Below are 14,334 nucleotides of genomic sequence, written 5' to 3' on the forward strand. Positions count from 1 at the left end.
TTGTTCGGTGATCGCTAGAACTAAAAATTGGACCAACATTTACTTCGTTAACTAGATCAGCTGTCGTTGAAAAGATAAGGTCAAGTATATTATTTTCCCGAGTCGGTTCTCGAACGTGTTGATGTAAATCACTTTCTAGTAAATTTGTGTACAGGTCGAGCCCTGTATGACAGTTCAACGGTTCACCCCATCAATTACTGCCTCGCAACTGCTACTTGTTTCTAATAATAATTCACTTAATGCGTGGTCGGTATCAAGAGTCTGCCTTGGCGGTCTGTAGATAAGTCCAATTACTATTTTACGAGATTTATTATTAATTTTAATGAGGACCGTGTCTACATTAGTTATAATATCTGTTTTCACGGAATCTGGATGGAGAGAGTTGTGGATATAAAATATAACGCCTCTACCCTGTCTGTTCTCTCTTTCATGACAAAAGATGGTATAACCCGGTAATCTATATTCCGCAATGAAATCTCTATTGGAAGTGTTTATCCAAGATTCTGTGACTCCGATGATGTGGTAATGATTTGTAGCTGCGAGGACTTCTAAGTCTTCAAATTTGTTACGTAGGCTACGAGCGTTTGCATAGCAAGCTTTAATGTGATTCGAGTCGGGGGTTTTGCGGGTTGAGTACTATCTTACGGTGGAGCTGCTGGTGTTCTCGCCTCCGCGTTTTTTGGCTTTCGAAGAGTCACTTGGTCACAGAGCAGCCTCCCGAAACGGGCTGCTCCAACAGGGTTTAAGTGGATGCCATCAGCAAGGAACAAGTCTGAATCGTAATAAAAACTGTTCCACAAGTTAGCGAACTGGACGTTTTCTTGTGAGCAAAGGGACTGAAGTCTGTTGTTTGTGCTGAAAGCCTTACTATAAAAGCTAGATTCGGCACCGACCCTCGGGAGGATTCCTGAGATTATGATGTTACTGGCATCCGTTTTACGTTTATAGTGCTTGGTCATGCGGCGGTATTTCTCAAGCAGTTCCTCAGAACGGGTTGTCTTTACGTCATTCGTCCCCGCGTGAATGACAAAGAGGGTGTTTCGGTCGGCATTTCTCGTGACATCATCGCACGCTGCGGTGATGTCGTCCAGTCTGGCACCTGGATAGCAGTAACGTTTTCTGCGGCCGTTTGATGAACGACCACATAATTCAACCAGCTGGCCACGCACCATGGAGTCCCCAAGTAGGCGAGTCTCAAACTCATCCTTCATGGTGTCTGCCAGCACCTGGAACCTATTGAAGGTAGTGGAGGTCAGTAAATTCTTGGTTGCCTGCTTCGGTTTGGCTCCATTCCTTACAGGTTGGAACCCGACATCCTGTGATGCAGGAAGAGAAGCGTTAAGTGGGGCAGGCTGGAAGGTGTCCTGTGAGGCAGGCTGGGAGTTAGCCTGTGAAGCAGGCTGGGGGTTAGCTTGTGAAGCAGGCTGGGGGTCAGCCTGTGAGGCAGGCTGGGAGTTAGCCTGTGAAGCAGGCTGGGGGTTAGCCTGTGAAGCAGGCTGGGGGTCAGCCTGTGAGGCAGGCTGGCGGTTGTCCTGTGAGGCAGGCTGGGGGTTAGCCTGTGAGGCAGGCTGGGGGTTAGCCTGTGAGGCAGGCTGGGGGTTAGCCTGTGAGGCAGGCTGGGGGTTAGCCTGTGAGGCAGGCTGGGAGTCAACCTGTGAGGCAGGTAACACGTCCTCCCGTGAAGCAGGAGTCTGGAGAGGGCACAGTCTCGGGGTTGTAGTGTTTGGTTTCCCAGCACACACCACGTAGCACATATTAGCCTTGTTCATAAAGAGATTCCGCGGTAATATTTAGATCTTTTCGTCGTTATTCAGAGCGGCGCGTGATGCAGTACTACAATTCGTGACTCTTTTCATAATACGCGTGTAGGCTTTTGTTTCCCGCCTGGCGCCAACAAGATAGACTTACCGTGTATGTATTTAGATCCTTTTTTTGGCATTATTCAGAGCGGCGCGTGATGCAATACTAAATTCTTGGCTCTCATAATATGCATGTAGGTTTTTGTGAAGTAGATTTATCTTTCCCGCCAACAAGATAGACTTGCCGTATATGTATTTAGATTTTTTGGTCATTATTCAGAGCGGCGCGTGATGCAGTAATATAATTCGTGGTCTTTTTTAATACGCCTGTAGGTTTTTGTGTTCCACCCCCGCCGAGCAGCACACATTAGCCTTGTTTACAAAGAGGATGCCGCGGTAATTATGAATTCCTTTGAAGATGTTTTTCCTCGCTGTGAATGTTAGTACGAGTGAGGTAAAAACTACTCACTTACTGACATTATCACGGCAGGTTTGTGAGAATCCACGCTCTACTATACAAAAAATTACATTATTATTACTATATGAAAGGTACTTAATGTGATGGCTTTACACTCTGAGAGATAATTAGCTGACGGTTATAACACAATTCGTCATTATTAATTGTTTCATTAAAGGAACGATCAACACCTATAGACGAAACACACACACACACACACACACACACACACACACACACACACACACACACACACACACACACACACAAACACACACAGACTCGGCAGCAATAAACGAGTGTCTAGAATGACTTAAACTCTTTGACAGGAGAGTATCAAGACACCTCTTCAACCCCCTCTGAGAAACCTTTTGGAACCCTCAATCACATTCTGGAGAGCAGTAGGTTTGCGGGCTTTTTTTTTTTTTAGTTTTCCTTGTTTTATATTTGTTTGCCGTGAACTCTTTCTTCCTCAGATGTACACATAAATAAACATTCTGCTCCTTCCTTGCCTGTCTGTGGGTGTATCTTGGAAGCGAGGTAGTTGGTTCCCTTTGGTGAGGTTCTGCGGTTTCCATTCTCCCTTGTTTTATATTTGTTTGCCCTGAACTTTTCTTTCCTCCGGTGTGGTTACATAGAAATAAACAGGTTGATCCCTTCTTGCCTGTCTGAGGATGTATCTCAAAGCGCGCTAATTGTTTCCTTTTGGTGAGGTTTTGCGAACTTTTCTTTCACTTGTTTTATATTTATTTACCCTTAACTTTTCCTTCCTCAGGTGTACACAGAAACTGACAGGTTGGCCCTTCCTCACCTGTCTGCGGGAGTATCTTGAAGCGAGGTTTTGCAGTCTTCATTTTCCCTTGTTTTATATTTGTTTGCCCTTAACTTTTCCTTCCTCAGATGTGGTACATAGAAATAAAGAGGTTGCTCCTTCCTTGCCTGTCTGCGCGTGTATCTTGGAGCGAGGTAATTGGTTCCCTTCGGTGATGTTTTGCGGGCTTTATATTTCCTTGTTTTATATTTGTTTGCCCTTAAATTTTCCTTCCTGAGATGTACACTCTCCACAAAAAGTTCTCGACGAAGAATTTAGAAACACCTTTCCCTGTGTTAATGAGTGGTAGCCCTGTGTACACATGCTCTGTGGGAAGGAGGGAGATGCCAATGGCTCAGTATTACATGCGCACTGATAAGTCTTGTCGCTTGATCTCGATAATGTATTGCTAATATTCTGTGGTGTAAGGTGAAAAAAAGGTTGCCGTCCGGTGGCCGAATGGACTGCGTCTAGACGGCAAGCGGACTGCCACCGGTGGCCAACAGATGGCGGTTAACTGGTGAACAGCGACCAGATGGCGAGAGGACGGCGTCTGGTTGCCGTCAGGTAGTAGGTGGTCGCCGATGTTCGCCGTCCACTTTGCATCTGTCATTGGCCGTGGTCGGCGTCCAGTCTCCCACAAGACGGCGAGTTGTGCGGCGACCGGTGGTAGGCTGGACGGCAAATGGACGCCGTCCAATCGCCGCACGGTGGCCATCTAGTGGCGGTCAAATGGCCGCATGATTGGCGCCTCCTCCCCGTCCTATTGGCTTCTGCCTGTCTCTGGGCTGAGGGCGGACCGCCACCGCTCTCAACGACTGGAGGAGACTAGGCGAAGTCAGGTCATTGTGGGCGGAGCGACCGTAATAAAAGAACGGCGCTCCAGTCGAAGTTCAGCATTCGCCCCAGCATCCGACTACCAGTGACCAGACTCTCTCAACACCTCCTGCCTCCATCTGCCCACCGCAACGGCTTCTACCACTCGTATACTTACTGTCAACAATGAAGAGGGTACGTCAACTGCAGCCTCAGGAGGAAGTGGAAGATTGTTCCCTCCTAGATGGTGCCCAGGAGATGGATGCGGACGAGGAAGAGGACTTAGAAGTTCATATTGTCATCAACCCTGACGACGACGAGTCTCACGTCGGCGTGAGAGCGGAAAGTCGCCAACTTGGATGGATTATATCGACGGAGGAACCACCTGAGGAGGACAGCGACAGTGACTGCAGTGCTGGTGTTGAACGCTCCCCCAGCCCGGCTTCCACCAGTTCCGGAATGCGTCAGCTCCAGCCAGTGAGTATTGCGAGACGTCTGGACAAAGCCCTTCTCAAGGTGGCCACCAGAATGTCCGCCAGCCCGGACATGGCACACACGTTGGACTCGGCCCTGAATAAATTAACGTGAGTGCCAACTCCCGGGCAGCCTTCTGCCATTGGTTGGGCATCGAGGCTAAAGGGCTGAGTGAAATATCGTGGAGGCTTTTCACGAAGGAGGCCATGACGCTTTTCCTGCAATGCTTCGAAAGGAACGCCCTACAGGAACCTGTCCAGCCTCAACCTGACCCCTCGCTCCCACCACGACAGCAGCAGTACCAGCCACATCCGCCAGTACGACCACAACACCCCCCTATGCCGACGTATTACCCAGGAACACCACAACCACGGTGGCCTACAGCTTTCTGGCAGGGAGTTACATCGACCCCTTATGGGGGGTTGAATCTGTCTGGTTTGACAGAAATCCTGGATCATCAATCGCCACGGCAACCCGACCACAGGAACCAATACAGGAACAGCAGCGAGCTCAACACACCCGAACACTCAAGCCGTCGTTCTGTGTAAATGTGCGATGTTCCATTTACTTTTTTATATACATGTTCTTTTTCATTATATTAAACCTTTGAATATCTACATTGCTTCCATAGCCTTTACCCTCGCTTACCTCATAAAATTGTACAATTATACTTTGTACAAGTTGGTTTGAAGGTAAATGCTACACACACACACACACACACACACACACACACACACACACACACACACACACACACACACACACACACACACACACACACACACACACACACACAGACCTTGCTTGCCTTCATTGTTGTAGTATACAAACTCGGTGATTTATTTAGTATGAGAGAGAGAGAGAGAGAGAGAGAGAGAGAATGGAGAGGTCCACTACCTCCATTTCCTATTTTTCTCCACTTTCTCTCTCTACACTCTCTGCCAGCCTCCATTCATTACCTTTCTCCACTCTCTGCCTCCCTCCACTCCTTGCTTCTCTCACTCGAACCTGACCTTTCATGTGCCAGGTGTTAGTCATGTCAGATCACAATCCATCTGGGTTTCCGCAGTATGAAATTATTATAGCAGACAAGGTGTTCCTGAGACCTGTTTACAGGTGAGGTATTCTTATGCCCCATATTATCATTATGGGGAGAGAGTAATAATAATAATAATAATAATAATAATAATAATAATAATAATAATAATAATAATAATAATAATAATAATAATAATAATAATAATAATAATAATAATAATAATAATAATAATAATAATAATAATAATAATAATTTATTTCCACTGAACGTGGTTATTGTTACAGTTACTCGGGCATATTGTAAGGTACGTAATTAAAATCATATATACATAGTTGTACAGAATATTAGGTGCTACTTTAGTGTGCGGTCTACCCCAGTATTACAGTCTACCCCAGCATTTGTAGCTACATAATGACATGACCTGATTTCCGAGACCTCATCTGATGCTGTATTGTTACCTGAGTACTCCTGTCCTGTCCAGTTTCAACTGACCTGTCTCCGGCGGCCGCAGCTTATGTTGTCATGTCACCTGAAGGCTCCTGGCCGGTCTATATATAATGACAATCAACGAACACCCACATCACTATCCTCCTTACATTGAAGTCCATAACACACACACACACACACACACACACACACACACACACACACACACACACACACACACACACACACACACACACACACACACACACACACACACACACACACACACACACACACACACACACACACACACACACACACACACACACACACACACACACACACACACACACACACACACACACACACACACACACACAATTTATATATATATATATATATATATATATATATATATATATATATATATATATATATATATATATATATATATATATATATATATATAAACACACACACACACACACACACACACACACACACACACACACACACACACACACACACACACACACACACACACTTCAACTACACTTTGCAAATACACAGTGAGGTTAATTATGTATTAGGTAATATTTTATAAACTTTGATTTAAAATGGAGTACGATTTTCGTTTCTTTGATGTCTGGAGGTGATTGATTATATATTTCATGAGCTGCTTCACTTGTAGCTCTAGCTTCGAAGAGTCAGTATTAGTTTGGGGACATGTATATTTTGTTGTTGTCTTGTGTTGCTGTCCGTCATGATGTTAACAACTGGGAGTGTTAAGAAGTGGTCCGGGTAGTGGTGGGTGACTTGTTTAAAGATCATAGCTGCTCTGTCCAGGGTAATTTGTTTCTTTATATTTAGACGTTTAAGTTCATTTAGTATTGGTGTGACGTGGTAATACTTCCTAGCACTGCCATATGCAGAGAGAGGTGGAGGGAGGCAGGGAGTGAAGAGAGGTCCACTCCCTGCATTCCTTACCTTTCTCCATTCCCTGCTTCAATCCACTCCCTCCCTTTCTCCCATGGAGATATAAAGGGTGGAGTCGAACCGGTCGTAAAAAAGGTTGCCGTCCGGTGCCCGAATGAACTGCGTCTGGACGGCAAGCGGAGTGCCACCGGTGGCCGACAGGTGATTATTAACTGTTGAACGGCGACCGGATGACAAGCGGACGCCGTCTGGTTGCCGTCAGATAGTAGGAGGTTGCTGATGTTCGCCGTCCACTTTTCATCTGTCATTGGCCGTGGTCGAAGTCCGGCCTTCCATCACACGGCGAGTTGTGCGGCGACCGGTGGTAGGTTAAACCACCCTTGCCCGGAATTGAGGTACATTTCTGAGCAGTGACGTCCCACGCCCCTCAGCCCGTCCAAGCTCCGTCCCGACTCAACCTGCTCCACAGGTCAAGTACACGGCCAAATGTGTATGGGTCACCTCTGCCTAACCAAAATAAATTACTGCAGGATTTGATGTGCACAGCAGTAACAATAAGAGTCTGTAGAGTTAATGGCTTTTACCCATTTCAAAAAGAATTGTTAATTTCATCTTCTGCTCTGCCCAGGGTAATGGAAATGCTTTAGAACGAATATAATGTTACATGCATACTAACAACAGGTTAAACCAAGATTGCTTGGAGCATTTTTTGCATGTTGTCTGCGGCACATATGGGGGGGGGGGGGAGGGGGGCGCTCACAAATATCCGTCTTTTGCTGCAGTGAAGCACAGAATACTTTAATTTCTTTCATTAGAAATAAGAATGAGAAATGTGTAATATAACTGGGTGATAATATTATATACTGTAACACGTCAGCAGAAGGTCGTTAAGGGAGGTCGCCGTCCTCATTGCGACAGGACGCGTACTGGTCCTTGTCTATCGGTCACCGGTCGGCGTATGGGGGGCGTCTTGGCCTGACTAAAGGTGTGAGGTCAAGGTGTGAATTTTACCATGGTCGCCGTCCGGCTACCCACTGGACGGACGGACACTAGATGGACACTAAATGACCGCCGACTACTATGCCACCTATGTGTTCGGGGACCGGTGGGTATGATTAGCAGCCTTTTGGGGTCGCAGGTGGTTTTTAGCAGGTCGTAAAGTCAGTGTGACAATAGCTTTAGCAGGTCGTAAAGTCAGTGTGACTGTAGATTTAGCAGGTCGTGAAGTCATCACGAACTTGTTGTGTCAGGCGCAGCACGGGCAGGGCCAAGTGAGATGCAAATGGGTCTGTCATCGTCGGTGTGTACACTGAACGTATCGGTAAAAGTGTAATCGCCGCCCCAGACTGTGCAGGTTTTTATACGACACATACAGGATGCCGACCACTGTGGTATCTGTCGGCGTCCGGGTGGCGTCTTGTGGCAGGCCATCGCCGTGTTGTCGTTGCCGATGCCTACAGACCGGACGGCGTTGATCGTGTGACCGGTGGTCTACTGGACGGCAACCGACATACGACCGGTCGTTACGGGAGATCGTCGTCTTCATTGCGACAGACCGCCTAGCGGTCGTCGATCATCGGCGACCGGTACGCGGCCTGTCGGCAACCGGTCGGTGCATGGTGGGCGTCTTGACGTGGCTCCAAGTGTCAGGTCAAGGTGCAAATCTTATCATGGTCGCCGTCCGGCCTCCCACTGAACTTACACTGGACGCCCGCCGGTAGTTGTTTGGTAGCACGACTGCTCGGCCACCAGCATGGTCGGGAAGTGGTGGGTGTGAATCGCAGCGTTTTGGGGTCGCTGGTGGTCGTTATCAGGTCGTAAGGTCAGTGTGACAATAGCTTAACCGTATTTTTATAATTGGTTATATGTTGCGGTGATAATTCCTCGCCACCAGTGCGTTTTATCATCTGTAGGATGACGGCATTCTGGTATTAACTAATTTAGCACCGGGTCACTGACATTAGGTCGTCATTGCGTTACAGAAATTATTGACAATTTTTTTGAGGCTGTCGTGAGGATAAACAAAAAACAATTGTAACCCATTCCGTTTCAGGACGTTATCAGTCAGTTTAAATGCTGTGACTGACGTCATTCCTATTCAAATGAGGAAATGATAATTCCAGGTGGGAGTTTGAGTATAATTGCCAGCAGAAATATGTAAAATTAAAATATTTGCCAAAATCAATACTTAAACCACATACTGCGACGACTTACTTAAGTGGAAGATATATGAAAATGGGAAGTATTGATTTAATAATGAGTGTATGCACCGTCTGCGCCGATTATCTGTTAAGTCTGCTTCGAAGCTTCGAGGCGTGTCACTAGTAGAGCCTGTTTCCACATATCTGTTGGGCCATGGTGATACGGCAGAAATGGACGCACCAATCCGCCGTGCTGTTTGGGGATAACTGAGGCCTTCAATGTGAAGGATAATAATGACTTTGCGCGGGCCTTGTGAGGTCTCCACTGAAACTAACAAGCGCATAACTTACTGCGGCCATCAACACAAGATCGAAACGTATCATACAGTAATGGATTCAGATGCGTCATCACAATCAGGGGTGCCAACCATTCCGAGGCGACTTGTCGCGATCGATTCATTTTCACATCCATCGTGCCCAGGTGTTCGAGAACTTTTTGTTAAGAGTGTACACAGAAATAGACAGGTCGCTCCTTCCTTGCCTGTCTGCGGGTGTATCTTGAAGCGCGCTAATGGGTTCACTTTGGTAATGTTTTGCAAACTTTTCTTCCCCAGTTTATATTTTCGTTTGCCCTTAAATTGTTTCCTCGGATGTAAACAAGAATAAACAGGCTGGCCCTTCCTTACCTGTCTGCGGGGGTATCTTGAAGCGGAGTAATTGGTTCCCTTTGGTGAGGTTTTGCGGTTTTTTCTTTCCCCTGTTCCTGTTTCCACTGCAAAAGTTTTTTTTTTCTTCCGCACCGAACTGACACTGATAAGCTATTCACTGGAAGTGCGGTGTTTTTACTTCAATCATTTCTTTACATCTATAGTCCCCTACCTCATTCGACAAGAAAATGCATTTGTAATAGTTGAAAAGGCTTTGTTTCTCTCGGATATCAACAAAATTAAAACAGGCTGCTCCCTTCCTTACCTGTCCGCGGGCGTATCTTGAAGCGCGCGGGTTGGTTCCCTTTGGTGATGTCTGTGGGTCTATTTTTCCCCCTGTTTTTGTTTTTGTTTGCACTTGACTTTTGCGTCCACGGATGTAAACAAAGATAAATAAGTTCCCCCTTCCTTACCTGTCTGCGGGTGTATCTTGAAGCGCGCCAGTTGGTTCCCTTTGGTGATGGCGAAGGAGATGTTGGAGGGCGCCAGGTCGCCGTCCGAGGCCCGCAGCGCTATGACGGAGGTGTCCGGCGGCAGGTTCTCGGCCACGTAGGTGTGGTAGACGGGCTCCTCCGTCTGGGGCATGTGGTCGTTCACGTCCTCGACCTCCACGAAGACCTGAAAGAGGATTGGTTAAAAGGTAGGATGGTGGGAGGGTACTGTGTGTGTGTGTGTGTGTGTGTGTGTGTGTGTGTGTGTGTTTACAGCAATAAAGTACGCTGTGTGTGTGTGTGTGTGTGTGTGTGTGTGTGTGTGTGTGTGTCCCTGTGGAGTCTAAACTATACCCGTAGGAACACAACCCATTACACGGGTATAGTTTAGACTCCACAGCGATAGGTAGAACAGAGTGTGAAAGGGATTTGGGAATGTTAGTGAACTCTGACCTAAAACTAAGGAAACAATGTATTAGTGCGAGGAATGGGGCTAACAGGGTATTATGGTTTATTAACAGGACGGTAACCAACAAAAGTGCAGAGGTCATCCTCAGACTCTATTTAGCGTTAGTTAGGCCACACTTAGATTATGCTGTCCAGTTTTGGTGCCCACACTACAGAATGGACATCAACTTGCTAGAATCAGTTCAGAGGAGGATGACCAAGATGATTCAGGGGCTGAGGAACCTCCCTTATCAAGATAGGCTGAAACATCTCAACTTACATTCGCTAGAAAGACGAAGAGTGCGGGGAGATCTGATAGAAGTATTCAAATGGGTCAAGGGTTACAACAAAGACGATATAAATAAAGTACTGAGAATTAGCCAACACGATAGAAGACGCAGTAATGGATTTACATTAGAAATGTATAGATTTAGGAGGGCAATAGGCAAGTATTGGTTTAGTAATAGGGTGGTGGGGGAATGGAATAGACTCAGCAACCACATAGTGAGTGCAGGGACGGTAGCTTGCTTTAAGAGTAGACTGGATAGCTACGTGGACGAGGATGACAGGTGGTAGTGGGGGGGAATCTGGAGCTGCCCTGTGTAGGCCATTAGGCCTCTTGCAGTCTCCCTATGTTCTTGTGTTCTTATGTTAAGTACGCTGTGTGTGTTTGTGTGTGTGTGTGTGTGTGTGTGTGTGTGTGTGTGTGTGTGTGTGTGTGTGTGTGTGTGTGTGTAATAATAATAATTAATAATAATAATAATAGGTTTATTAAAGTATGGCAGCCGTAAGGCTGAAAATATACAAATTAGAAATACAATAAACTATAATACTAAATAGGCTACACCAGAGGGGGGGAGGGGAGGATTGGAGGTGGTTTAGGAGAGCTAAAAATAGAGACAAAAGGGGAAGGGAGGGTGGTGCAAAGGGAGCACTGAGAGGGTGGCGGTGAGGTGTTAATCTGCACCGCGACCCGTTGGGATTGACTATCACTGCTGGGCATTGTTTATAATCCTCACTATCGTAGGTACTGCGCTTAGTTTGTAACGATCAGTTCGTGGTGCTCTGAAGGGCGTGAGTATGTTGTGGTGTCTGGTGAAGCGGGCGGGGCGAGGCGCGTCGGGTGGCAGGAGATGGCGGTGGCGAGGATGGTGAAGCAGGGAGACGCCGAATTTTCTGATGGTGTCCAGGTGTCTGTCAGAGAGCCTCGGGAGACTCAGGGTGGTCAGGGCATTGTCGTAGGCGTGGTAGTCAGGGCCTAAAATGACCCTGAATGTCCTCTTTTGAACCCCCTCAAGCTGCTGTTGTTGGGTGAGGGTAAGGGACGATGACCACGCCGGGGAGGCATACATGAGCTTTGGGAGTATGAAAGATGTGTAAATACTGCACAGCTCAACAGCCGGTGCCCCCAGCGTCCTAAGTGTACGCAGCATGTACAGCTTGTAGGAGGCTGCTCTGACGGTGTTGGAGACGTGGAGCTTCCAGTTGAGTTGGTTGTCTACGGTGATGGCGAGTAGTTTGGTGGATTGGACAACCTGGAGGTGGTGTGAGCCAATAGACAGCAGCGGAGGAGGCACATCTCTCTTGGACGTGCAAACGTGCATCACCATGGTCTTGGTGTGGTTAATAGTGGCATTATTGTCCACCGTCCATGCCTGAAGGTTGTCGAGCGACGCTTGAAAAGGTGCATAGTCTGGATCCCTGTTGTTGACGGGGACGCCCAAGGTGCTGTCATCAACATATTTCCAGCGATGCGGTGTGTCCATGAGGGCGTTGTGTGTGTGTGTGTGTGTGTGTGTGTGTGTGTGTGTGTGTGTGTGTGTGTGTGTGTGTGTGTGTGTGTGTGTGTTCCAACCTTCACTCATGTCAACTTCTCCTCCAGGTCAAACATTTTTAACATTTCAAGGACTCAACTTCTAATGAGAGACCCAATTTCTCAGTCCATGAATAACCTTTGCCATTCTAACCTGAGCTGTAAAAAATCTATCCCCACTGTGCTTACGTGAAAATATAAACTGCGCGGCACAACCAAGATAGCGCCTGACTAACTCTACACAGGATAACCCCAGGGCAGTCCTCTTAAAGCCTTCTGTCTCCTTGGGGCTGAGAATCAAGATGGGGGATGACTAATTCTACATAGGATAACCCCAGGGCAGTCTTCTTAAAGCCTCCCGTCTCCTAGGGGCTGAGAATCAAGATGGGGCATGACTAATTCTACACAGGATAACCCAAGGGGAGTCTTCTTAAAGCTTCCTGTCCCGTAAAGGCTGAGAATCAAGATGGAGTCTGACTTATGCTACACAGGATAAACCCAGGCCAGTCTACTTAAGGCTCCATGTCCCCTAGAGGCTGAGAATGTAGTGGGCAGAGGGGCGAAGAAAGCCACAAATCCAGCTGACTCCACTCCTCCGTCTTCCCTTCGATTCAACTATGGGAGCCGGTTGAATGGGTCGCTTTTATCAGGTCCAGGCTCAAAAGGGTTCTGGGGCGCGTCTATATTTCCACCATTCTGCCGCGTTGCATCACACAACGCCCAGACTGACCCGCCGCTCTCCACAAGGCAGGTCGGGTTATATTTTCACGTAAGCACAGTGGGCAGACATTTTTCTTCATATCAGGTTAGAATGGCAAAGATTATTCATGGACTGAGACACTGGGTAACTCATTAGAAGTTGAGTCCATGAAATGTTTAAAATGAGAGAGATGCTTGACTTGGACGAGAGGTTGGCATTAGTGAAGGTTGGAACGCGCACACACACACACTCACACACACACACACACACACACACACACACACACACACACACACACACACACACACACACACACACACACACAGCGGCACAGGTATTTCCGTCCCGAGTCTCTCTTTTCAGTCAGAGCCGCTAGATATTTTTTTCGTACTGGTTGTGGTTTACACGATTTCCAGCTCTATTAACCTGACAAGGGTTCGGTTGACTGAGTATGAACAGACAGCTGAATGTCACAATTAATAGTGACATGCACATTATAGAAAGCAATCCTAGCGTAATGAGATGCTAAAAAAATGTAAATATTCAATGTAATTAGAAATAATTTTGATGATGAGGAACACCAAGAATATGAAGGATTCTCACGCACAGACATACTCTCTCTCTCTCTCTCTCTCTCTCTCTCTCTCACACACACACACACACACACACACACACACACACACACACACACACACACCCCACACACACACAGAAGGGGGCGTCACTCACGTGGCAGGTGTCGGTGAGGGGCGCCGCTCCCCCGTTGGACACCACGATGGACAGCCAGTAGCCGCGCGCCGCCTCCCTGTCAAGCGCCACCACCGTCCGCACCACGCCTGGAACAAGACTATATGTTAGGGACCAGAACAGACCAGAACAGGAGGAGGGGAGAAGATCGAGAGGAGGACAGAGATTTAGATGGAAAGACGGGATTAAAGAGAGATATGAGGCAGCTGGGTCTGGACGAAGTGGATGCAGAGGACAGAATATACTGGCGATAACATACAAGGGTGGCCGACACCAGTAGGGATTAAAGCAGAGAAGTAGAAGAAAGCCAGAACCAGACCTATCCTAGATGTACATACACTCAACTGCATCTCTCCACTTGATCCTCTATCTTCCTCTCGCTCCTCCCCTCCCCACCACTTCAAACATTAAGTTCAATATTCTGAACCCCTTCACTACGGCCGGGCCAAAACAACGCCCCACGCCGTATCCGAGATCGCCGCGCGCGGTGAATTTTAAGTGTCGTTATTGAATATAACAAGTTTTCAGCTATAAACTCAACATAATCATCATGTATCATATATGAAAACATGCAGAATTAAATGGTGCAC

General features: G+C 47.1%; 1 protein-coding gene across 1 annotated transcript in view; it reads right to left on the minus strand.

The window, feature by feature from the left end:
• The window catches only part of LOC126981615 (fat-like cadherin-related tumor suppressor homolog), a 108,225-nt gene that overhangs the window by 43,955 nt on the left and 49,936 nt on the right, over window positions 1-14,334 (minus strand). The window contains exons 2-3 of the mRNA XM_050833053.1: window positions 13,727-13,833; window positions 10,020-10,224 (exon numbers count right to left, since the gene is read on the minus strand). Coding sequence (XP_050689010.1) covers window positions 10,020-10,224; window positions 13,727-13,833 — 312 coding nt within the window. The remainder of the gene's footprint in view (window positions 1-10,019; window positions 10,225-13,726; window positions 13,834-14,334) is intronic.

The sequence above is a fragment of the Eriocheir sinensis genome, chromosome 49 (assembly GCF_024679095.1).
Source record: "Eriocheir sinensis breed Jianghai 21 chromosome 49, ASM2467909v1, whole genome shotgun sequence".
Taxonomy (NCBI): domain Eukaryota; kingdom Metazoa; phylum Arthropoda; class Malacostraca; order Decapoda; family Varunidae; genus Eriocheir; species Eriocheir sinensis.